Source organism: Oryzias melastigma, linkage group LG15 (genome assembly GCF_002922805.2).
Source record: "Oryzias melastigma strain HK-1 linkage group LG15, ASM292280v2, whole genome shotgun sequence".
Taxonomy (NCBI): domain Eukaryota; kingdom Metazoa; phylum Chordata; class Actinopteri; order Beloniformes; family Adrianichthyidae; genus Oryzias; species Oryzias melastigma.
In genome coordinates this window covers 23,359,200-23,383,913 of record NC_050526.1, presented here as the reverse complement: position 1 = coordinate 23,383,913, position 24,714 = coordinate 23,359,200, and the positions used below count along the sequence as shown (strand labels likewise).

The window sequence follows — 24,714 nt, the reverse complement described above, 5'->3', positions numbered from 1 at the left end:
TACCTTGCAGACAGTATTTGGTTGTTTTATGTGTGGAAAAGGTAATTTAACTGAATTAGGAGGCTGACTCCTGTCATCTTTAAAGTCATTTATTCTTTCAAGGCACAGCAGATGTGTTGGCAGGGCGAGAGTCCATCATTAAACATTCTGGGAATAAAACAACTTTCACACAGTTTTGCATCTTGTGGCTTTAACCCATCACTGCTACATGCTCAGATGAAGCTGAAATATCAGAAAAAGAAAACGTGTGCTGCTACTTAGAGCTCAGTCCCAGACTAACATTGTTTCAGGAGAAATGAGGCAGCAAATATTTAAATTTAAATTTACTGTCCAATAAAAAAACAAGGTATTAATCTAATTTGTAAGTTTTCTTTTTCTTCAATTCTAAGTGTTATGAAAACTTTGATTTGAGCCTAAAAAACACGGGCTGCTAGATTGAACATCTCTTACTGAGTTGTATGCTTAAACCACCAGGGTTTTATGGAAAAATGTGTTGCATCAGAAGTTTGGAGAATAAGGTATTGGAAGTATGCTTAAAATTCCCAACAGTTCAACTGTTACAGAGTGTGCAAGCACCAAAAAATACAAAACAGAGAAAAAAAGGGTTCAAAAGAGACACAAACATCCAAAAATCCTTTTTGTTTCCTTTTCTTTCATGAGAACAGGCTTCAAAATATCACGATATGATGCAGAAAATGAGCTGCATTTTAGGTAATCACCTGCATATTAAGAGTTAAGACAATCTGATGTGCCTTACAGTACCAAAAAACAAAACCTTTGGCATTGTTTTTTACTTTCCAACTCGCATAAAAACATTTTGAACTTGTCTTTTGTACTTCCATATACGTTCCTAAAGCCTTAAAAGAATCACCTCAAAACTGACTATTTTTTAAGCATTCAACCCAAAGACGTTTCAGTTATTCAAGTATAAACATGATCCGTGACAACAAGGATGACGTATTGCCATTTAACTTATAGATCCTCCATTCAGTATTAAAAGTCTGCATGACAGAACAGGACTCCACATTTGTCTGAATAAAACTGAGCGTCGTCTGCAAAACATTAGACCGCCACACCGTATATACAACAGACAATAAGAAACTCAGTGAAAAAAAAAAATCCAAAGTAAACATCTTTTAAAAGTCTAGCATCTTTTTGTGTCATAATTAATAAAATAGAAAAAATTTCATGCAAAAAATATATACCTGCTATTGGATAAAGTTTTGTAACACAACATACCAAAAAATATATATGTATTCAAAATAGTTTCCGAAAAGCAGAAGTGTAAAGCTAAGCTCACTCCAGTAAATGAAACCTGCAGGGCATCACATCTCATGAGTTCTTGATTTCACTGCTGAAAATGTCTGAAAATCCTGCAGCCCCCCCCTCATCATGACCGCACAAACTGCTGCAGAAACTTAAGGTTTGTGCTCCTGATCGTTGGTTTTCTACTGTCAGTCAGGCTTTATTGGTACCAGGGGGTTTTCCGCACCCAGCGCAGGGTGAATCCCGCGTCTGTGCGGATCTTGATGGAGGCTGCTTCTGCTTCTCTGACCGTCTCCTTCACCGACTGCATCAGGTTTTGGGCGTTGTGAACCAGCATTTCGGTGGCCTGACCAAAGAGAAGTTTTTTAGATGACAACTTATAAAATCTCACAATTAGAACATTGTTTTGTCAATACTGTAAATTATAGTCCACGTTGTGATTTGAAGTCACTTTAGAAATGGTGGATTATGGCCATCTGCTTATTAAGATTCAAATTCAGCTTTATTTATAAAGCACATCTCCTGTTACAGAACATTTCAAAGTGCCAAACATAAAAAATGTAACAGCTCCTTAAATTAAAGTATGACAAAAGGTAAACATTACTTAAAAGCTAAATGAATATGATGAATTTTAAGTTTTTTTCTTAAATATCCACTTCAATGAAAGTCTTGTTTTTGGTGATTTTAATTTGTTTATGTAGCATGTAAGTGTGCATTTTAGTCATGATGGAGGACATGTATAAAAACATGAAGTTTAAATTTGTGTTTCAAATCATTGTGAATCAGGATCAAACAAAAAAAAGGCAGTTTTTAAAAAAACTTTTAGCAGTGACGAAGGTGCAACAGTCAGTGGGCCAAAACAACCTCCCTGCTCTACTCCATTCAGATGCATCCACTTGTAAACAAATAGTTCCATTATGGATAGCTCCTATATTGCTCACCATTTTTGTTATACCAGTAATGTTAGATTGGGGTTGTGAGGGTCTGTAAGCTAGTGGCAGAGCATGTAAACAGAAGGATAATGGGAAGTGTGGGAAGGCTTTCACTGCACCAACAGTTCCACCCACAACTCAGAGACAAATTTCTGATAAACTACTGTCGCTCTGCAGAAACTATGTCCTAGAAAACAACACAGTTTTTTTTTTTTTAAATGGCTAAAAACAATATAATCATAACTAAATGCCACAATTCTAAAATAGCTCAAAAGATTATCGATGTGGATCTTTAAAATCCTCTTCAGGTGAGGCCCAGAGTGCTAGACCGTGGCCTCAATGTAAGTTTTTGTTTTGACCTTGGGGACCATGAGCAGACCTGCGCCCTGAGGACCTGAGGGCTCCGGTCCCCACGGCGCAGGTTGGATAAAAATAAAGAACCAATTCCATTAGGACATTTAGAAGCTAATAAAATAATCTAATTGAGGTGTACCAGAGTATAATAATATCATTTGAATGTGATTTGAGATGCTCATACTGAACAGAACTACAGCTTGGGTGTTTTAATTAATGGACAAATTGCTCTTTATCTCATATTGTAGACTCAGTTGCTGAGTGTTGTCCTGTAGAAAATATTATATAAACTATTAAAGATTGAACATAAGGGCTTGTGCAAAAATGTATGTGTCAGTTTTTGTGTGCATTTGTCATTGTGGGTTACCTGCTCTGACTCCTCTTCGCTGATGTTTGTGCGGCCCAGCATGGTGGCTTTGACAGTCGAGAGGATCTTCAGCTGAGTACTGATGGTAGGGATTCGTTCACAGACCTGTTGAAAAAATTTATTTACTTCTCTTACTTTTTATACTTTTGTAGACTGAGCTGTAGTCGAATATAATGGTTGGTTTCATACAGAAACTACATTAGTTGCTGTAGTTCATCCTTACTCATCTCCTATTTTAGCTAGCGTAAACTTAGATTTTTTTGGACTTTAATTTGACTTATTACAAGTTTAGGAGGTTTTACCTTTCATTTAATAGAAATCTTTAATTTTATCCATATAAATAACAAAAATTAGCGATACAAGGAACCATAGAGGATTAGATTAAACTCCATTAATTGATATTTTTGTCCTAAACATCACCAATGACAAATGTAGGTTTTGTTCTTCTTTTTTGTAAATACATGAGGTTGTTGTAATGATTGCTATAAGTGATCTCCTTACCTGCAGCAGGTTGGTTCTGATCCGTCTGTCAGTGCACTGTTTTGCCACCTCTTTGGCCAGTCTCGTCACTTCATCTGAAGCCTTGGCGATGTCCTTAGCGCACTGAATCAGGGCTCTTTTGTTCCCGCTCCCGCCGCGCACTAGCCGAGACATTTCTGCCATCAGCAGAGCCATCCTCTTGGCTGCTGCTATGATGTCGTTACCCTGCAGAGAAAATACAAATGTGTGATCAAGAAAAAAGGGTTTTGAAACAGACTTTTGGATGGAAGGTTTCCCCAAATTTCTAAGAATCAATGTGAAAGCAGAAGTTTACAGGTGTTTACGATAATGAGTAACAGCGGCAAAATAAGCATTAAATGGTTTGCATCATGCAGCCATGATGGATGCAGTCACTCTTCAATGCTAACAGATGAATAGAATTTAATTGTTATCATACAATCTAATGGATGTTAGTATTTTTGTGGAATGATGATCGGTGCACACCTTGAAAGCAGAAATAAGTGATCATTCAGCTCAAGCCAGCAGTCAAATAATGTTCATCACCCAGGAGATGTTAGGAAACCATCATTTCTGGGTTTTAGGTCAGCCACACAATGACTGACAACAGGTGTAAATGAAATTAAAGCACATGGCTCATTTTTTTAACCTTTAAAACCCATAAATGAGCAAAAGGGAATGGCATCAGCATCACATTTTGTAAAACATTCAACAAATGCAACAGTAGAAACAGCAGTCACCGCTGTTTGGAGCTTTCCTTGGTGGTGGTGGATGCACAGCTCTTTGTTGGCACAGCCCAGTCACTGTCAGTTTCTCGTCCCGGGTGGTTTAGTTTGGTGAATTTATTTGTTTGCATGCTCGGTTGTGTGGTACGTGCATGAGTGTGTGGGGTCAAAGAGTACTTTTAACTCTCCCAGATGCTTGGAATTTGGGGAATTTTTCACAAATACTGTCTGACCCACACATAGTTGTGTGTGCACTCTTTGCATGTATGTGTGCAGACCTTGCTGGACCACTTGCGCGCCTCCTGGTGGAGAGACTGAGCAGCTGCCAGAATGGGTTGATTGACAGGCTGGTTGGATGGCATCATCAGCAGTTCTGGCTCATAGTCATCCTCACCATCAGTAAACTCATCTTCATCATCTACCTCCCTCTCCTCTACTGCCTCCTCATCCTCAGGCTGGATCAGGCAGAGGGATGATGGGAAGGGAGGGGGGGGGTTTGTTGGCAGCAGTTCACAGAGCAGCATCAAATGGGATAAGGGGAAAAGGAAAGATCAGGGAGGGGCAACAGCAGGATGGGAATATAAAAAAGAAGTAGGAAGTGTGGGGAGAGGAGGCATTTAGTAGAGTAAAACAGCCACTCGACAGGAGGAAAAAAACAGGTTTATCAGCCTGATGAAAGAGTCGGGACAAGGAGATGAAAATGCACACACACACAGACAAAAAACAGCTCTAATGGGGAATAATTAAGCAGAAAAGAAAAGCAAAAGGTGCATGAGGGGTTTAAGCAACGACTGCAAGCATCTTTCTAGAGTACTCATTTATTGTGCCTACACTGCAGAGGTCACAACTCTATCCTGAGAGTTCTTTCTTTTCTAAACAATCCTAGTTTAAAGATCTCTGCGTGACCAATACTTGAGGAAAAATGGTTGGGAGATACCAAGCTATATCAACTTTTAGGACGGATTCATGGAGAACTTCAACAAAACACTGTTGATCAGATCTGTAAATCTTAAACAAATGAGTGTTTTTTTTACATTTCCTGGGAAGGCTGCATTGTGAGCCCTCGGGTGAATCTTTTTTAAGCACTTGTGCATGCAAGTGTGCATGTTTAAGCCTTTAAAGACCATAAGCCTTTTGCTTGAACAAATTTCCAGTTATCTTTTGAAACTGGAATCAAGCCAGAAGTCTCCACATTTGAAGTTTAAGAGGATTTTAGAAATATTTTCCAAAGAAAATGTAAATGTGGTTGATAAACAGCAGACAGATGTTTCACGTGAACATAACAGTACAGGAGAAAAACACTCATTGGTTCATTTGAACTGACCTTGCTCGACCACTTGCGTGCCTCGTCGTGCAGCTGCCGCGCCGCCACCATCATGGGCTCGCTGAGAACCTCGCCCACTTTCTGCTCCGGAAACTCCTCATCTTTCTCTTCTGGAGGAGGGGGCCGGGGTGGAGGCACCTCTCCTTCTGGTAAGGGGGGTTTGGGTGGAGCCTGCTCATCACTCACCTGGAAAGTTAGTGGTTCATATTATCGTTAGACATCAGATATAATTCAGAAAACTATTTAAGATGATTAATCAAATGCTAACAGATATAAGAAGTGAAAATATATGTTAAACAGTTAGATGAGGTGCTGCAAAATTCTGCTCGTAAAGATTGATGATTAACATAAAAAGCTGCTACTCAAATGTGTTGTGGGTCTAAACTCTGAATTAAATTGAGGGGAAAATATGTGGAAAATTTCATTGAGTTATCGAGGATCTCACGGCTAAAAACTCAAACTGAGTTAAAAAGTTTGAACATCTCAAAGTGTAATCTTCTCAGTTGCCTCCAATTCTGTGGCCTAAAAATTGGGTAGTTAGGAATTTTGGGGGGATTAGATGTGCTTACATGGAGCTGATCCAGGTCAGGGGGTGGAGGAGGGAAGTCTGGTTCCTGAGGTTGAAACGCTTCTCGAACTTTTCCTACTGCAGCCAGGATCCTCAAACAGGAGTCCAAATATGCTTTTTGTAGAGCTGCACACAAGAAGGAGAAATTCTCTTTAGACAGCAATTAAAACGTTTTCCCTCTGTTCAAACACCTTCCCAGCCTGTACCTTTGTCTTGAATGTTCCCGGCCACCGCTTTGGCATCCATCACCATTGGCGAGATGGTGTGTGAGAGGATGTCGGATGCGTGTTTTACGGTGTCTCGGAACCGCGGATCCTCTGAGTTTTCAACTTCCCTCTTGGCCACTAATAGGACCCTGTTAGCTCGTCTTGCTATGCTCGTTGCCCCGGCAACAAGCATTTGAGGCTGAACATTCGCCATGGCAACCCTACACTTGTCAATATCTTTCTTTATTGCCTCCTCAGAAGCGTCTAGCAGAGATTTGGTGTCGATCGCTTCATCCACCAGACCTGAGGATCCACACATTGACATGTTAGTTATCGATTTGTTTGTTGAATACCAAAATACAGAGAAACTTCTCACCAGTGAGTCTCTCCACATTGTCAATCCATTGATTCTTCATGGTGTCGAAATGCTCGTAAGCTGCTTTGTTCCCAGGATTTCTCAGCAAAATTCGAGCTGCAGAGGTCACCTGGAAATAATAAAAAAAGTAAATTCTGACACTGTTCAGTATCCACTTCCTGACACTATGCAGTGATATAACCTGTGTTGACCTGTGGAGTAAGCTCCCTGGCATGTTTCACCGTAGCATGGATGCCCTCTACTGTACTTTTATTGGCGGTTCCCACAGCAGCAGCCTTCTCGGCCGTCGCTCCCAAACGACCTGCATGGGTCTCAAAGTTTCCCGCACGCTCTTCAAAAACCTTTAACAATATCAGATTATGAATATAGCTGTGTAGCAGTTTTATAATTATCAATAGATGATGGAGGGAAAAAAAAGGCCAACAGCTTCAGGTGAAGGTGTTTTTGTGTGTTGCTGACCTCTTCTCTGTTGGGGGCATCGGCTGGAGCAGTTGCAGCCACAGCCAGCAGCTTGATTGGGGTCGTGGTGTCACTGAAAACATCTGATACCTCCTGGGTCATCACCTCCTGCATGTGTTGTCTCAAGTCCTATTAGCATCAGAGAGATTGGTACTTGACCACTAGGTGGAGCTCTGAACCAAAACTTTCTACAAATCTAAACATGCCACATCAATCCCTCACAGTTTCTATATTTCATTTATTTATTCACAAATATGTTCAGATTTAAGTTTCTAAAACATGTATATGTTAAATGTTTTTTAGATACCTTGAGGGAGTCCTGAAGTTGTGCAGCTGTTGCTCGTGCATGAGGAGCCTCAGCCTCCCCCCTGCCAGCCATGTCTGCTAAAGCACCCATCAGCCCCTCTGTTCGGTCGCAGCGTCCAATCATATCCTGTCGGTACGGGCCTAACAATCCTGCTGCCAGTCTCTTTCCTTCCCCGACCATCCCTCTGATTGCTGCCTGACCTGTGGAACGAGAGAAGACATCACATCTTGAGTTTTTAAAACACTTATTTGTCCTGCAAGAAGGATGAACTACAAGTCTTTTTAACCATGTTGTAGAGGTGATGTAAGCATATTACATATGTTCTGCTATGCTGCTACCTGTAATCCACTGAATCCTCTCACACTCTGATCCCACATGAAAGCATGGGAGAAGAGAGGAAAAAGAACATACTCTAAAAAAAAGCAGGAAAACACCACAAAAAGCACCAAAATGGTACTTCTAGGAAAACGTTAGTAAATTAATGCATAACAGTAATTGTAGTGATCATTTTAGGAAGCGGGGCAGTTATATTTCCTTAGTAGCACTACATTCTGATGCTTTTTACGCTTTGACCACATCTGCACCACTGTCAGTAACGCCGGAGTCCTCCATCCTGGTTGTTCCTACCTACGCCTCTGTCATCGACACCTGGGTTGTTCACCCAGCGGAGGGCCTGCTCCATTTTTCCCTCCAAGGTCACAGCAGGCTTGGCTGGTCTCATGTTGGCCACAGCCCGATTGGTTTTGGACTGCAGGGTCAGGAGTGCTCCTCCTATCTGCTTTGCGAGTGCACGGGCCTCTGGGGTGTCACCTTTACCCCTAAAACACAGAGATTAATTATGGGGCATATACATTGAAGTGACACAAATTTGGGGAGAAATTAATCATGGGGGAAAATCTAAACACCCTTAAGTTTGTTAATTCCAAACTCTTGGGACAATAATGAGCTTAAATCTATTCATCTAAAAACCACCAACTAGTCAAGAAACATGGATGTAGTGATGGACACAAACCCAAAGGTTAACAAAAACGCGTTAATCAAAAATCCTCCTACTATCATATCAAAATTATTTCAAGGTATAGAACTAATGTCTAAGTAGGATCTGGAAAAACTAGTTCATGCATTTGTCTGTAGTTGGCTTGACTTCTGAAAGTGTTTTTACAGAAATATAAAAAAACAATCAGGCGAGTGAACCTTATTCAGAACTCTGCTGCTTGAGTTGAGCACATCAGTCCAGTTCTGAGGTCTTTACACTCACAGACGATAGATTCTGAAGTTCTGTTGCTGGTTTATAAAGCTTAAGCACAAAAATACATGATTGTCATCCTGACCTAGTATGGACCAACCAGACATCTCTGGTAGTCTGGATCTTTTTTCAGAACATAGAGAAGCTTTTTTCAGCTTCTATATTCCACAGATCTGGAACAGACTTCCAGAAAGCATTAGATCGGCTGAAACTGTTAATTTTTATTTATATTTATAATTTATTACCTGTTTTCAGCTGCATTTGATACGTTTTTATTCAAAAGTTTTTCATTCACACAGTTACTTTAAGGTTTAATCAAATTCAGTTATTTTAACTTTCTTTATCTTTATTTCACCCTTTTAACATTTATTTTACATTTTTTATTTTAAGGTTTTATGTAAAGCACTTTGTACACAAAATATGCTTTGCAAATAAACTTAGCCTGCTCAAAGCACTCCATGATTTAATGCCACCTTCAAAAGAAAATACCGCTTTTATGAGTTGTTTCTACTCATTTGGTTTGATATAATCTGTCAGCTGAGTTTATTGAGAATGAAATTTAGTTTAGTTAAGAAGCGCCGCTGTCTTTTAGGAACTGCTATTGTTAATCAGTCAGATTATGATAAAAGCTCTGAGAATTTTTATTGTGTCCTTGTACAGTGAGTTCTTAGAGGAAAGCTACGCAGATATATCTATGACAAACATGTTGTGAAAAGACTTCCTGTCTCAGATTTTCCATTTGTTCAAATCTAAAAATTTCTTGCTGTTCGTTTTAATGATAAATATCAGGTGCTGTGCAATAAATGCGACACTTATTGCCATCATTCTCCAAACAATTTAAATAAAAAAGTATGTTATTCTTTAAGTGTTATTTACCTTTCCACTGCAACACCCCATTGTTTTCCCCTCATACATAGAAACAAATCCCCCATACAGTGATTCGAATACTTGATTTTACATCTTACTGTAACCCTGATGGCCCAGGTCTAAAGGCAACAGCATATTTTCCAGGCTGGGAAAACATGCCACCTATTGCTGACATGCAGCTGCAATCTGAGCCTATAAAAGAGAGCCTAAGAAACAAGTCACAATGCATGATTTATGATGGCTGTGTGAGAGTGGGAACGGCGTACTGTTTACGGAGCTCTGCAAGTCTGGTGGTGAGCCCAGCAATCTCACTGATGGAGCGCAGGATGTCCTCTCTCTCTTTGGGGTCCTCACATAGATCTGCAATACGCTTGGCTTCTGCCAGTAAGGCTCTGATGTTCTCTTCCCCCTCCGGACCCCCATGTGGATCAGCCAGCCATGCCTAGCAATATACAATTATCCTTTTATATACAATTACAATCACTGTAAAATACAAATTTGGGAGTTTTGTTCTTTTATTTTAGTTAGTTTCTCCACATCCTGCCTCATAAAATGGGACACATTTGGATTATCTTACAGTTTTCATACTTATTCTTCTAATGCCAAATTGTTTGACATAAAAATACTGATATATAAATGACAATGTAGTTAATGTAAGTTAAGCATTTCTGTCACACCTGTGCAGCGTCCAGCCTCCGAGCAATGGCCTGTTTTGCGCTGATCAATGCCTCCAGTCTGCGTGCAGCACTGTCCACTTTGCCATATAACAAATCTAAGCCCTGTGAGCACTGTCCTGCACGCTGCACACAGCCGGGGGTTGGTCCCTGACCTCTGGCAGAAACAAATATGGTGCTTTAGGTTAGCGTTGTGAAAGCAACTACATACAAAAATGGTTTCATTCAAAAATAAACACACTACCTGGCTCGTAGATCTGCAATCTGGTCAGTCATTTGTCCAAGAGCTTTAGTGGTTGCCAGAATATCTTTCCTCTCTTTTCCTGCACACAACTCTCCCACTTTGCCAGCTTCATCTAGAATCACTCGCAGCGCCAGCTCACCAGAGTCTCCTGAAGGTAAGGACGTGGCACAGCAGGACTTTAATTGAAAAACTAAAGATAGACAGGGAATTATTGGATCTTTTTAAAGATTAAACACACAATTACCAGGTTGTCCATGAGGGTCTTTGAGCCAGCTTTTAGCTTGTGCCATCCTTGACTCAATCAAAGCCAGAGATCTCTTCAAAGCCTCCATGTCCTGAAACAAGAAGAAAATAGCACAGCAAGTGAGTAAAAAGATTGTAATTCAGTATATCTTAATTTAAAACAGATGTTATTTTTTTTTATTTATTTTTTACAAAAATCAATGTATTGTTTGTGATAACAAATCAACTAATGAAGCAGCTGTAAATGCATAAATAAAAGGGAACAGAACATGTCAACGATATGTGAAGGAAAAACACAAAAATGGATGCTTTCTTCAATGACTGATCTTAAAATATCTGAGAAAAAATGTATAATAGACCTTTTGTTCAATTGAGAAATTATATAAACATCTTTGAAAGTACTTCAAAATATGAAAAAAGAAGGATTTTTTTGTAAAATAGGAACATTTTTATTTTTTTTATTTTTACACAGGAAAAGTAGAAAGATATATTTTAAAAGTAAGGAGTTAGATCATATTTTGGTGTTTTGCACTTGATCTTATTTTAATTCTGTCAGACCAGCATTTTTATGTCTAATATGAGCCACACGGTATCTCAAAACTTTTAAAAAAAGTTTTTTTTCCAAATTATTGCATGTGGAGTGAATACTTAAAAAAATCTTAAAAAATTGGCTGTTTTTCATAAACCAAAAAGTCAAAAGTTTTGGCTGAAATGTCACTGTTTCCAAAGATAAACTGAAAGGAATTTATTTAAATCCCAATAATGCTAGAATAAGTGCAAAAACATGCAGTTGGCTCACATGCAGATTACACCTTAGATATGTTAAAAGAATAAAGAAAAGCTCAATTAAAAAAAAAAAAAATCTAATTTGTTGTAGTTCATAATACAGACAGCTTGACAAACAGAAGTTTGGAAGCAGAGATGTGAGAGTAAATGTTAAAAGCCTTGATACCTTATCTATAATAAATTTATTTTTACACTTAAAAAATAATATACATTTCTATGAATCCCAAAATGTATATTACTTTTTTTTTAAGTGTAAAAATAAATGTTTTATAACACATTTCTATGGATCCTGATCTGAGAGGATGGTGGTCATCAGAAAGCTGCAGCTTCCTTTCCTCACAGATCATAAAGTGCTTATTACGCTCATACAGTGCGTATGCAGCATCCATCAAAGCAATAACGCACATCCTCACGCACATAGACAGATCTTTAAGGACGTTGTAAGCAGATCAACATGCAGTTTTACCTCTTAAACTATTAAAGTACGTTCTAACTTTCTCAAAAAAGGTTTTAAACCAGCGAAACCTTTCAGGCAAAATGCTGATGTCAGTGCACTGCCAGCTCTGTCACACAGCCAGCAACAAATAAATAAAAATGAAATGACAGAAACATTTTTGAATTAGTTTGTTTGAAACATTTAAAACATGTTTGTCTCCATTTTACCAAATAGAGAAAAACATTCACAAACACAAGGGTTGGCATTTAATCGCTGATGGAATTATTTGCACTGCACATCATCCGGCAGTCTGAAGCACATCACAAACTTGCTGTTGATCACCAGAGAGACACATTTCCCTCTCAATCACACGCATACACACATGTACAGTTACATGCTGGAAACATGAGCTGGGGGAGAGAAACAGGCTTACCTTCTACAGGGGGGAAAAGAACAGAAGAGAAAGGTAAAGAAAGAAAAAGAAAAACCAGGAGTTAACTAGCAAGCAAAAATAAAAAAAGAGGGACTTTTACAGAAATTCAGCTTGGAGGAAAAGTGAATATGGAGGGGCTTAAAATATGTGTTTTTTCACCTCCTATTGTTTAGCATGAATATTCAGAGATATAAACCTGTTTTAATGATCGAGTGTGACCAGCAAATCAGCAGCAAAAAGCAAAAAAAGAAACAACAATGCAAATGAAAATATAATTAAAACTATGATGACTTGTTCAGAAGATGGTCAACTGTCCTAAACATGATGATACCATCAATGTATTTAAACAAGAATGCTCAAAAGGGGAGAAGTTACTGATAAAAAGGAAAAATAAAACTGTGCTTTTATTTGACACAACTCTGACAGAAAAGGTCTTCCATTTCATAAAAAAAAAAATTGAGGTTTAGCAGTCCAGGACTTACTTTATTGGCCCAGGCATCTTCATCCCATGTTGTCAGTTGTAAGACTCGAATGATCTCATTGATTTCGGTGCTCATCTTTTCAAAAGTAAACCTTCTGTTCCTCTCCGCCTCCTCCACGCCAGCACCACGATTGCTCTTGGTTGCTACAAAAATCTTTATAGCTGTAGACAAAACATGAGAATCATAAATGTGAGTCCTCAATACAACTATCCACTAAAGTTGGCCCACCTTGATGTGGACGGAAAATGTGGGTTTTTGCTTTAAAATGAACGAAATGCACTATTAATATTTGTTTGATATTGTAGAATTTGTACTCTTACAGAATTTGTCATGTTTGTAACAAAAACATTTTGAGATTTTTATTTAAGAAAAAATAAATGAATACGCTATAATTGAAACAAATTTTGCTGCCATTTTTCATACACCGGCAAATATACTGTACAAGTGAGTTATTTGCATTAAGTTAATTATGAAATATATATATTTTTTCTTTTCCTAACTAAAAATTTAGTAATTTCATAGTTTACATTTAAAAAAAAATATTTAAGTTGTTGGCTGAGCAGATTAGAGCCGAGTGCTTCTTATGTTGTACTGGTAGTTATGTTGTTTCGGATACGTGAGAGGTATATTTGTATAAACCCCTTTTGTTTTTGAGGCCGTACTTTATTTTTAAAGTATTTGCTGATTATTTTTTGTATTTTTAGAAACAAGCAATTTTTTTTTTTTTTTTTTTTATTGGCAGAACTTTGGTTCAATTGGTTGGCCACCAGCTCCTTGTTCAGCTCCTTTCTGATGTATTCACTGAGAAGGTCCATGTACGTCTTCATTTTCCTCATCTGAGCTGGAGTCTGGCTCAAAACTGTACATCTGGATACTTCTGATATTTCTTTTCATTTTTGTTACACTGGCAATGTTAGATTGGAGTTGTGAGAAGCTGTAAGTTAGCAGGAGAGAGTATAAACAGATGGGTAACAGGAAGTAGGGCAGTCTCTCCTGTAACTTAGAGGACTTTTTAAAAATAAAATACAATTGCTTTTTTGATTTTGACTATAAACCACATAATTAGTTAAAAGACCACTGAGACTTTTAAAATAGATCCAAAGATGATATGAGTTCAAAATAATTTCTGTTGCTGCAGAAAAGTTATATTGTTTCAAATTAAGGGGTTTACAGCTAAACTTCTGTAAAATAAATCCTATGTGATTTTGTTAAACAAAGAGCCTTAAGACGCTAAAAAGTCCAACAGAAATATTTTAAAAGGATTGGTCAGCAGATACTAAAATGTGTGCATCAGCATGAACATATAGCACAAATAAAACCATTGAAGCACGAACAAAATCTTGATCCAGTGTGGATTTTGCTGGTATAGCGAAAAGGCTTATTTTGCATTGTCATAAATGGAATCAGTTCTCCTCCTTTGCTGGTGCAGAAAGCAGTGCCAGAGACCAGAGCGGAGCTGCTCTAGTGGGTGATGCTTTTAAAAGTCTCACATCCCCAGCTTCTAATGACTGCAATTATCAGTGTTGCCATGACAACTGCTGGATGCTCGTTGACCCGTGCTGGAGTTTTCCCACACAAAGTCACACGTGCTCACCTGAGATAAGGACCGGCAGCAGCTCCTTTATGGTGTTCATGGAGCTGACGAGCATTTGTCTGTGCTCCTGGTGGGTCAGCTCCTGCTGCCTCTCCTCAATCATCTTTGACATTTTGGTCATCCCTGAGGAAAACACAAACAGCTGGATCACTCCTCTGTGGGAATTAGAGGTTGCTAACATCCTCATTAAGCAGCAGTTGGTAGTTTGTCAACAATGTTAGTGGCTTTGGTTTTGTATTCCATGAAATACTTGGATTCCACGTGCACAATCTGACATTGTTGTAAATGTATTTGGAGAAGCCAAATTTGGGGTTCAGAGATAATAGAGTGATTGGAATGACCACAATCGGAGAACTTGCTGAACATAAGCACAATAAGACATTTTTATTCTGTTTGGACTGTGTGACTTTAGTAATTTCTTGTTTGAAATTCACAAAACGATCAAATTATGTGACAGGTTTTATAGAGAAAAACATTAAAAGATCAAATGCAGAACCTGTATCTCCAGCTAAGATTTAAGAGACAGTAAATGTGACGAAATCTGAAAATCTAGGATTAACAGAGTACAAGGGAACAAAAGGTGAACATCCATTTTCTGCCAAGAAAAGGTCAAGTCACCAGCTAAAGTTTTTTTATAGGCTGACTGAGAAAATAACTGAAAAGTCTGTTTAAATACAGCAGATAACCTCTAAGTCAGCATTCCTGACAGTACATAGAAAAAGATAATGATCAAAGATGATGTTTTAAAATATAATTATTTGTTATTTAATTTTTGTTCTTAAATAAAATCCAGAATAAATTGACTTTTCTATGTCTGTTCTTGAAAATGTATCAGTTATTTATTCAGTAAATGATTATTTTTTTGAAAGAGATGACTGACTTCTACTAAAACTGTGTCTGCAAGGCATAGCGGTTCAGTGAAACTGATCTTTTTTTCATTCCACCAATTTTCTTGGTTAAATCCATTGTTTGGCGTACAAAGAAAAATATCACCACAATAGACTGTAACTTCTACTTTCCTGTTAAAGACTTTAAAACAGTCAATTTTTGCACATATTTATGTGAAGAAAATAAAAATCCTACTTCAGAATCACATTGGGGTTTTGGAAATAAGTTTTAATGATTCTGCTTTTGTTCAAATGTCTTATCTGTATAAATTGTGTAACACTTTTGCAGACCTGGTCCGAGGTTTTTGGTGTATGTGATGAGGTCCTCCATGGTCTCCACCACTTCAGCGACCGTCAGATACTCGAGGATTCCTTTACACACGCGGATTATTTTTCGCACCTAAAACACAAAATAATTATAAATATATAGCAATTGAATAGATTGATTTATGTTTTTGGATAATGATAAAATCCACTCTCAGCTTCATTTTGTTTCTTTAGTTACTAGAAAAGCCAGTTTGCTGTTTGTGTGCATGTCTTGTGATGTTGCACATCTTGTGACTGAGAAAATCTGCTCTTTGAAGAAGTAGGCTAGTGATGAGACATGGTGAGCTCAGTCACGTGGCCAGTGTGATTCCACTTAACGAGCTGTCACTGAAACCTTTGCACAATTGCACACAAACACACACACATCCTTAGTTATTACAGAGGGAGGTCATTTGATCTCAGTGATTAGATCTGGCTGCATTGGAGGCTCCATTACAGCTCGGAGCTCCAAGAGTCCTTCCTTCCTCTGTACAGCTACTATATAAAGCTTTATTTCCCTGTGAGACACCAAAAGCACCACTGAAGCAGCAGAGAGGTTTAGTGAAGAGAACAACACAAACCTCTGCTTCATCGAAGGTGAGCAGCAGGTCTGATGTTCCAGAAAGGATCCCTCTGGATCCATCGATCAAGTAATCCCGAGCAGGAACAGAGTATGGATCGGACTTTAACATCTGAGCCGCCTGGACGAGCTTGGAACACGAGTTCTCCACCCTTAAGACACACAGCTAGCTTAAGGGAAACTTGTCAAACAGGCACAGCACCAAAAAAAAAGTCGAATGTTTAATTGTTTTTGAGCTAGAACTAACTAAAAAAGAGCTGCGTCTAAATCCACATAGTCATTGATTAACCTGAGGAGGGTGATACATTTTAGGGAGCATTCAAATAAAACTAAATTCTTCCTCTTTCTGACTCCCATTTGTCAGGGTATCGATGGCTGCTGGTTCTTCTATATTTAAGCAGGTTCACATTCCCACATTGCCCCTCCTAAGCCCCATGAGTGAGATTTATGGGGCTGTGCCCCACGTATGTGTGGGTGAGCAGTAAGAGGGTGTAGACCTGCTTCAAATCTAGCCCTTTTTCATGAACCAACAAAACAAGTTGAAAACTGAAGGAATTAAAAAAAAAAAAACATTCCCTGAGGACAAGCAGCCAAAAGATGATTTTACTAAAAATATTCAGCAAATGCTTTGACAATCACCCACAATGAAATCACATACAAGAAGCTCTCAGAACTGCAGAGTAGGAGCTCTCTACTGGCACTCTGAATTGATGTCAGCTTTTAGATGCAAGCTGGAAAAAAAAAAGTGAACAGGCTCTCAGCGGTTTGGATGCAAGAGCCGGATGTTCATGTGTTAGAGAAGTGGCTCTTTGTTGCAGCTGGGAACGAGGCCACATTTTCTCACATTAGACTGCCTGGAACCATCTTTTTAACAACTTCTCCATCTGAGATAAGGCGAATCATGTCCAAAATGTTGTTTTTTTTTTTTAAAAACATCAACTTTCAACTCTGTTATGGAAATTCGTGTTTGCATGTCGGTTCAGGACTTACTTGATAAAAGCTGGAGGCATGTCTCTCTTCATCACTTGGTCTTCTGTTGTTTGAACCGTTTCTTTCCCCACCTGCAACACACAAGCAGATTTATTTTATCATCATTAGCTGCAGCATGGCAGGAAATTGTTTTTTTCATGGAAGCGCTATTAATAGTCTGAAGGGTGAATGGGTGTATCAATTCGCACCTATTTCAGCTATGCATGCATGACATATCTTTGAGGGAAAAAAGCTTTGATTGATTTGGTGGCATTGTCTTTTTTTTTTCTTCCTCATATATTCATCCAGAAAAATATTTTTCATGTGCAGCCGCAAATATTTGCTTCCTCAAAGTTTTCAAAGGAAAATACTGTTGTCGGACAACCTACACAAGGAAGCATGTATCTACCCACACAAGCACACAGGCACACACATTTGTGTCCTGAGCTCCTTTGTCATGTTGAATTCCTCTGACCCCTTTACCCTGAACTTACCCTAACTTTGACCTAACCTTTACTCTAACCTCAACCTCAACCAAAGCCTATAAAAACCAAACACTGACCCTACAAAATAAACAAGTTCAATGGATATTTTGTTTGCTGCTAAGTTGTTGGATACCACAAATGTGAAAGCAACCCCGACTCCACACACACAAACAAACACACAAACACAGTTCAGATGCAATTACAATAGGATGATGTTATCTGTCAGTCTCCGCTGCATCAGACAAATTTGTTTAATAGGCTTTTTGGCTCAAGAGTCTTTATAAACAGCATCACTTTGTTCAGCTCGGCGGCTAAGCATGTATCAAAATGAACTAGCATTACAAAATAAAAATTATTAAAATTGTTAAAATTTCAGTTGTTCATTTTTTATTTAAAATTAGCTTTTCTGTCCATTACTAGCAGTAGATGGGATTTTAAAGCCTTTTGCTATTTCTGAAAAGTGAAAAACAAAACAAAAAAAACATTTGAACGAATTACCAAAACTTGTTAAGTATTTGATGAATATACTCTTATAACTCTTAGGTTTTTTTCTTTACTCAATTCTTATGTTATTCATGCTAACATATGTTACTAGGGTTACTTTTTGGAGCAATACACATTTTGGGGTATAGTAGTTTCATTTTACTCAATGATGATCAATTCGGGGTTCCTTCAAGTCTTTTTAAAATACATTTCAGACTTTTTTATAAAAAATTAAGATACACTTCTCAGCCTATTTCTCATTTAATTAATTTATTCCTATTTCATGATCAAAACTGTAGCTCATTGTTGTTTGTGGTCTGTACTGTGATGCTTTAGTGCACTTCTTTTTTTTTCTTGTTTTTTTTTTTTTTTTTTGTAATTTCGTTTTTTATTTTTTTAAACCAGTTGCCAGCATCCCAAGTATTACTGCAAAATGATTGGTTCTGCTGCAGGTTATTTTCATTATTTTATTAAAATAAGTGTGTTTGAAAAATGACATTTTCAATGAAAATGTGACATGGAGAAGTTTCAAACTGCACAATTTTAAGGCTTAAATATCAAATTCAAGACACTTTTCTTCAGGCTTTAAATGGTATTATTTCCAAATTAATAAATTCAATGTTTTTAACACTCCTTAAGACAGCTCAGGAACACTGTTTATTCTTAAGTAGTTTTCTTTTTTCTGAGTGAAAATAACCCAGCAAAACATTAGTCCCATTTTGACCCAATTTGGGTTATTTTTTAACATTTTTAGTGCATATGGATTTCATTTTCAATTAAAACGTTAACAGTTTCATCTTAAATTTATTGTACAATATAAAACCTAACGAAAAAGTTGTAAATATTTCAAACTCAGCTGTTAACACAATGAACTTCTCATGAACTCTGGTTTATTATCTCTAAATAGAGACTCCAAACGAACTGAATGTAATGATATTACAGTAATGGCAACACCAGGCACCAGGAGATGACTGGAGAGCAAAATTAAGTTCAGTCATTGCCTGTAATCTGGAATATAATCAGTCAGTCTGAGGGCTGGAAAACCGATATAAGGACCACAGTGGTAGTTAAATCAAAGAAAAATATGTCTTATGATTCTACCTATCATTTACAAAAGCATCAAATCAGACAGAAAGTAACTTGAGATATTTTTAGATTAATAGATTTTTCCAAGGATGTATGAAAACAGGGCTGCACGGTGGCGCAGTGGTTAGCGCTCTCGCCTCACAGCGAGAAGGCCCCGGTTCGAATCCCGGCTGGGACCTTTCTGTGTGGAGTTTGCATGTTCTCCCCGTGCATGCGTGGGTTTTCACCGGGGACTCCGGCTTCCTCCCACCGTCCAAAAACATGCCTCATAGGTTAATTGGTGACTCTAAATTGTCCCTAGGTGTGAATGTGAGAGTGAATGGGTGTGTGATTGAGGCCCTGAGACAGACTGGCGACCTGTCCAGGGTGTACCCCGCCTTCGCCCATCAGTGGCCGGGATAGGCTCCGGCACCCCGCGACCCCAAACGGGATTAAGCGGTCAAGAACATGGATGGATGGATGGATGTATGAAAACAGTCAAAGAAAGAACTTTTGTGTATGTCTATATATTTATATATACTGTAGATAACATAATTCTTTTCTCAATTTTTGTCCCCAGAAAGTCTCTGAATGGTGTAATTGCTGACTGACACATGAAAAGTGAAAGAAACATATCTAAAGTAAATATTAAAAGCACAATCAAGCATATTTGTTTGTTTTTTTTATTCATTTTTAAATTTATTTATGATTCCATCTTCAGAATAAAACCCATTTTAACACAAAACCCAGTGATGTTCAGGGACACTATATTTTCCTCCATACCCGTTTCGTTTTCCAGCTTAACTTTTGTATAATTTGACTGTCAGTTTCACAAACTGCAAATGTGTTCACAGGTGAAACCATCTGATGGCTTTTTGTGGAAGTCAGATGGTTTCCACATTTAAAGAACGCAGCTCTGCACACACATCTCCCCGCGATGAGCCTCCGTCTATAAATTCTGTAAAGGCAACACTTTCTACTGATTATTCAATACATTATTAATGTATGGTTAAGTGGTTTGCCGGACACAGTGAAACCTGAGGTTTGTGTGTGTGGTTTTACATCGGCGAAAGTGACTTCTCAAGCAGCTTTCAGACAGTTATCGATCAGAGCTGACACAACTCACGCTGGACTCTCGGGAAGGACAAGCTTCAAATTGTCTGCTGTAGGTCAATTTCAGTCACTTAAAAAAATCCTGAAATAGAAAAATAAATAAATATATCTGCTTTTATGACAAAATAACCACACAAACAGTAAAGAGGTGTGAAATGGATTCAGCTGCAATGTTTTCTGCTTCAGTTGCAAGAGTTTTATATTACTAATGACTTTTAGTTTTTCCTGGCCCAGAAGTCCAGACCTCTATTGAAACAGCCAGATAGAAGGAGGTTTTTGAAGACCACAAACATTAAAACTACTAAAAAGCTTGATAGGTCAGAGAACAGAATTTAAAGAATGTGATTTAGCTCGCACTTTATTGCTCCACAAACATGAATTGACAACATCAGGCTTTGCAGAAGACCGATGATACAATCATGATGCACTAAAGTCATGAAAAAATAACTGTATTAAAGTGTCTTTACTGTACATTTTCAATGTAAATCATTGTAAAGCCAAACTGAATTATATTTGTACATTTCTTTTAAATGTCCTCCTTCTGTTTTGTGTTCTGAATGAATGGATGTGCACATTAGTTACTATTTGTTCTCACAACTTTTCTCTTTTCTGAACAGTTTTTCATTGTGAAAGGAATTTTCAGCTAAGGCTGTTTATGGGTACCTCAAGTTTGATTGCAGCTGTAGGATTCCTTTAACCTTTTAGCACCAGAGATGTCACCGAAATAACACCTACCGTATCTCTTCGAACATTTACGCGATCAACGTGAATCTGCTGATTCTGACGTGTGCTTTGCATCGACGTGCAACACATTACTAAGTGTCACTTGTTGGTGCAAAGCCCCTTTTCTCCACGACTGAAACAGCTAACATTCACAGTGGTTACAGAGGTGGAAAGAATGTAAACACATGTTAAGAACTCTGGTGTTAAAGAGTTAAATTTATTGATTAATTGATTGTGAAATCTCTTATAAGGACTTCTATTGTATCAACTCACAGTCCTTTTGTTTCTTTAAAAAAAAAAAAAACAGAATGTAAAGCTTTGACCACAAAGTTAAGGCATCACAAATATACTTTTAAATTTAGTTTCTGCCTTTTTGATAAGGTGGTTTAACCTTCTATAACCATTGATTTAATATTTGATACACACATTTCTGGGACCCCTTTCTCATTATATATAATCCAAACTTTCTTTAAAAACACCTTGTAAATAAAGTGGTCCAGGTTTTCAGCCCTGTAATTTATCATCATTCCACTAGGGACAGTAGAATAGCTTTTCCTGCTTATTTAAAAATGGACGCCTTCATGAAACATTTTGGGCAGAAAAAGTTTTGCTAATTTTAAAAACTTAAAAAACTTAAAGACGAGAATAACTCATCTATTGTTATTCATTTTAAACGACTACCTACTGTATTAAAATAATGTTAATTTTGTTGATAGTTAACTCTTTATAACACAGTTAACAATTTGTGTTTCAATTTTCAGACAGTGGGTAAATAAGGAGCTTTTTTCCTGACACTCATAACACTATTTTTGCATTTTAAGCTAAAATTGTTGTGAGCAAAAACTTACCAACTCACCCCACGTATCATAATTGATAATATCTATATTTTATTAAAAAATTACATCAGAAAAATTATGTCCGCGGTTTTAATTTTTTCATTCTCAAAATTTAAATTTTCTGTCACTTCTTAGATGTAGGCTTTACTGTGTTAATTTATAAGACACAGATTGAGAGGATGACGGTGTAAATTGAAGCTTTCTTTGTTTCATAAACAATAAAAATGTCTGATCTTAACCCATAAAGGAAAGATTTGTTATTTTTTTGTGGATTACAACACCAGGACCCTTCATCTTCCCTCAATGAAGCAAAATGCGTGACTTCTCCAGCTCCCCTATTTCTGAATTCATTTTGCCTCACGCTGTTCGTCTGTTTTAGCTGACATGTCTCCTTCCTGCAGTCCTCCTATTCCCTCTCTTTCTGCTCGGTTCAGTCAGTGTGTGGTTACTTCTCCCACCGGTAAATCTATTTATTCCTCCTTACCCCTCCTCCTGAGACACACTTGGGATCTGTGTTGACTCCTTCAGAAGCAGACGCTTCACTTCCGTCTCTCAGCCAGCCCTGCCTTCAGCAGAACTTCTGCCTTTTAATGCAAATGCATCAACAGCATCTCTCGCGTCTTGAGTGGAATTTGAATCAGCCACACTCCAACTTCTTACAGAATGACACAGAGACCGTCTTGAGTGCGTTGACGTGTCTCAGTGACACAGATCTTAAGTGCTCCCCCTCATAACCGTGTATGAGTTTAACTGTGTAATTCTATCAGCGTGCAGTGGGGCTTGGTGGTATGTTTCTGTGCAGCATAATGTGTTAACTCAAATTGCAAAAGGCTAGACATGAATCATCTTTCTAAATTAAAGTATATACATTTAGTAGTGGGTAAATGGTGTGGGTGTTATTTACATCAAGTGTGCACTCTTTACAATCTCTAAAGAACCTCTGTGGCCTCCTTTTGACAGGCATCTTCTGTTCCTTTCAGGAGGCTTTGAGGACTAGTCGTACAAGTGCCTCAAAATGTTCTTTTAATTTCATCTTTCCTCTTCTGATTTACTGTTCTCTCCCTGTCCTCATCTTGCTGCTTCCTGCAGCCTCACGTTCTCATCATCTGATACACAGCCACAACCCCGGGGTGCTTCCTTCTGCTTGACGCACATGGACGGAATGATGGACAAAAGGTGCCCGGATAGCCGACCGGAAATCAAATAACCCAACTGGAGGAGATTGTTCATTGGAGGAATGACATTGTTTCATGTCGGAGTGTTTGAGTTGAAACAGAGCAGGCCTTTTCAGCAGCTAATGAGATAATTATCACAGTGATCTGGGTATGGCCTTGAGCTGGGAAGCAGCAGCCTTTAATGGGGAAGAATGTCCAGACAAACACAAAAATGCATTTAGAAACAAAAATAGTCATTCTAACCTTCCAAGACTAAGACATTATGCATGCAATTAACCCTCAAACATCTTTATGATGCATCTTTGCAGTTAAAGGACTCATCCTGCTATAAAAAAATCACAAAAGACCCAGCTGATTTATTTCTTTTCCTTCTCCATACTGTAGTGTAAGCAATACTGTGAGTATTTCTTATTTCTCCATGACTGAGTGAAGCCCGTGTGGTCACTGCATCAATAACAACGACCTGGATCAGCATTAATGATCTGGCTGTTATTGACTTTTCCAGTAAGCGCACACAGGAGAGACATTGGAGGCTGTCTGAAACTTGGCAATTTCTACCTAAAGAAACGAATTAAAAGATAAATGACAAAGCAATAGGTTATAGGAAAACCTCATGTTTGGTTTGTCAAAAGATGTTTTACTTCAAATTCGCCTTTTCCTGACCAGAATTTGTTCCTTTTGCTCCATGAACTTCTTCCCTCTGATTGACGCATGCGTTAACGCGCACAGACGCGCTCTGACGGAGACGCACAAGAACCTTTGCAGGACACCAAAGTCAGGATGGGATGTTGGAGAGTGTTGTGTCAATTTATGGAGACCAAAGTTATTTACACCTATACAGTGCGTTTGTCAGGACTGCTTTGATTTATTAGATTTATGAATAAATTATGGATGTCAGATCTTATTGATCCACCCCAGAAATGCCAGCTTTAAAGTTTCTTTAATGGTCTGAGTGCACGAACCTTCTTTATGAGATGAAAAGATGTCTCAAAGCTCGGGACTCACCCGGACAAGGTTGCTGACCGCCGCCTGCACCGCAGCCACCGGCACCGTCAGATCCGGGATGGCTTTACCGTCCACCTCCCCCTCCTCGTGCATGATGACCAGGTGGGATATCTGCTGGGCCACCGGCTCCAGGATACTCTCGATGGTCTTGGTGTGAAACACCGGCATGGTGAACGACTCTTACCGCAGCCCCAGACAGAAGAAAGACTGGTCGCTTCAGAGCTGGCGTGCTCCCTCTTTTCTCCTCCTCGCCACCACAGGCGGGCAAGCAGCGAGTTGTCAGTCCAGCCCTGCAAGAAGAAGCCCTCAGCTCCTCCCGGTCTCCTTTAATGAACTGGACCCGGGCTTTCGGTGTCCTCCGGTGGGAGCGACCCAAATCGTGACAGAAGGAATCGCCGCCCTCCGCCCAATCACGGCGAAGGAATACAGCTGCCAGGCGCGCCGCTGCCGGTGCGCACTGACGCTCTCCCCGCAAGCGCACACGCGCACACACTCCAAGCCAGAGCTCTTCCCAAATTACGTCATGCATGCCAGTGGCCCCAAAAAGGAAAGTGTTGGGGTAACTTGATGGGAAGAGATTGTAAGTCCAAGGTATGGGAGCACATCCAGTTAGGGGAGGAGGCGCAGCATCTACCACGGGGGGAAGGTTACGCGCAAGCAGCTCCCTGCAGCCTCTTAAAGGTCAGCCTCAGTCTATAAA

The 24,714-nt window shown here is 38.7% G+C and overlaps 1 protein-coding gene across 7 annotated transcripts; it reads right to left on the bottom strand.

The window, feature by feature from the left end:
• Window positions 1–73: 73 nt before the first annotated feature.
• LOC112162016 (vinculin) lies at window positions 74–24,485 on the bottom strand. Of its 7 annotated transcripts, XM_024297628.2 has the most exons (24): window positions 24,015–24,483; window positions 17,151–17,221; window positions 16,162–16,312; window positions 15,566–15,674; window positions 14,388–14,510; window positions 12,794–12,954; window positions 12,312–12,314; window positions 10,658–10,748; window positions 10,414–10,561; window positions 10,173–10,326; window positions 9,762–9,937; window positions 8,010–8,200; window positions 7,721–7,747; window positions 7,383–7,582; window positions 7,076–7,204; window positions 6,808–6,957; window positions 6,617–6,725; window positions 6,241–6,543; window positions 6,036–6,160; window positions 5,467–5,652; window positions 4,421–4,597; window positions 3,421–3,624; window positions 2,920–3,024; window positions 74–1,612 (listed from the first exon to the last, which is right to left on the bottom strand). In XM_024297628.2, the coding sequence occupies exons 1-24, from the start codon at window positions 24,180–24,182 to the stop codon at window positions 1,466–1,468; spliced, it is 3,408 nt and encodes a 1,135-aa protein (XP_024153396.1). In that variant the 5' UTR covers window positions 24,183–24,483; the 3' UTR covers window positions 74–1,465. The 7 variants fall into 7 exon arrangements, with proteins under 7 accessions (XP_024153396.1, XP_036071472.1, XP_024153397.1 ...); XM_036215579.1 differs by lacking the exon at window positions 4,421–4,597 and having other exon boundaries at window positions 24,015–24,485; XM_024297629.2 differs by lacking the exon at window positions 12,312–12,314.
• Between the last annotated feature and the right edge of the window lie 229 nt (window positions 24,486–24,714).

Excerpts from the sequence above, each read along its gene's own strand:
- LOC112162016 (XM_024297628.2), bottom strand. The coding sequence starts at position 24,182 with ATGCCGGTGTTTCACACCAAGACCATCGAGAGTATCCTGGAGCCGGTG. Across the intron at positions 6,544-6,616 it reads CAATGTGGAGAGACTCACTG|GTCTGGTGGATGAAGCGATC; the intron begins GTGAGAAGTTTC and ends GTGGATCCTCAG. Across the intron at positions 3,025-3,420 it reads TCAGAACCAACCTGCTGCAG|GTCTGTGAACGAATCCCTAC; the intron begins GTAAGGAGATCA and ends TTTTTTCAACAG.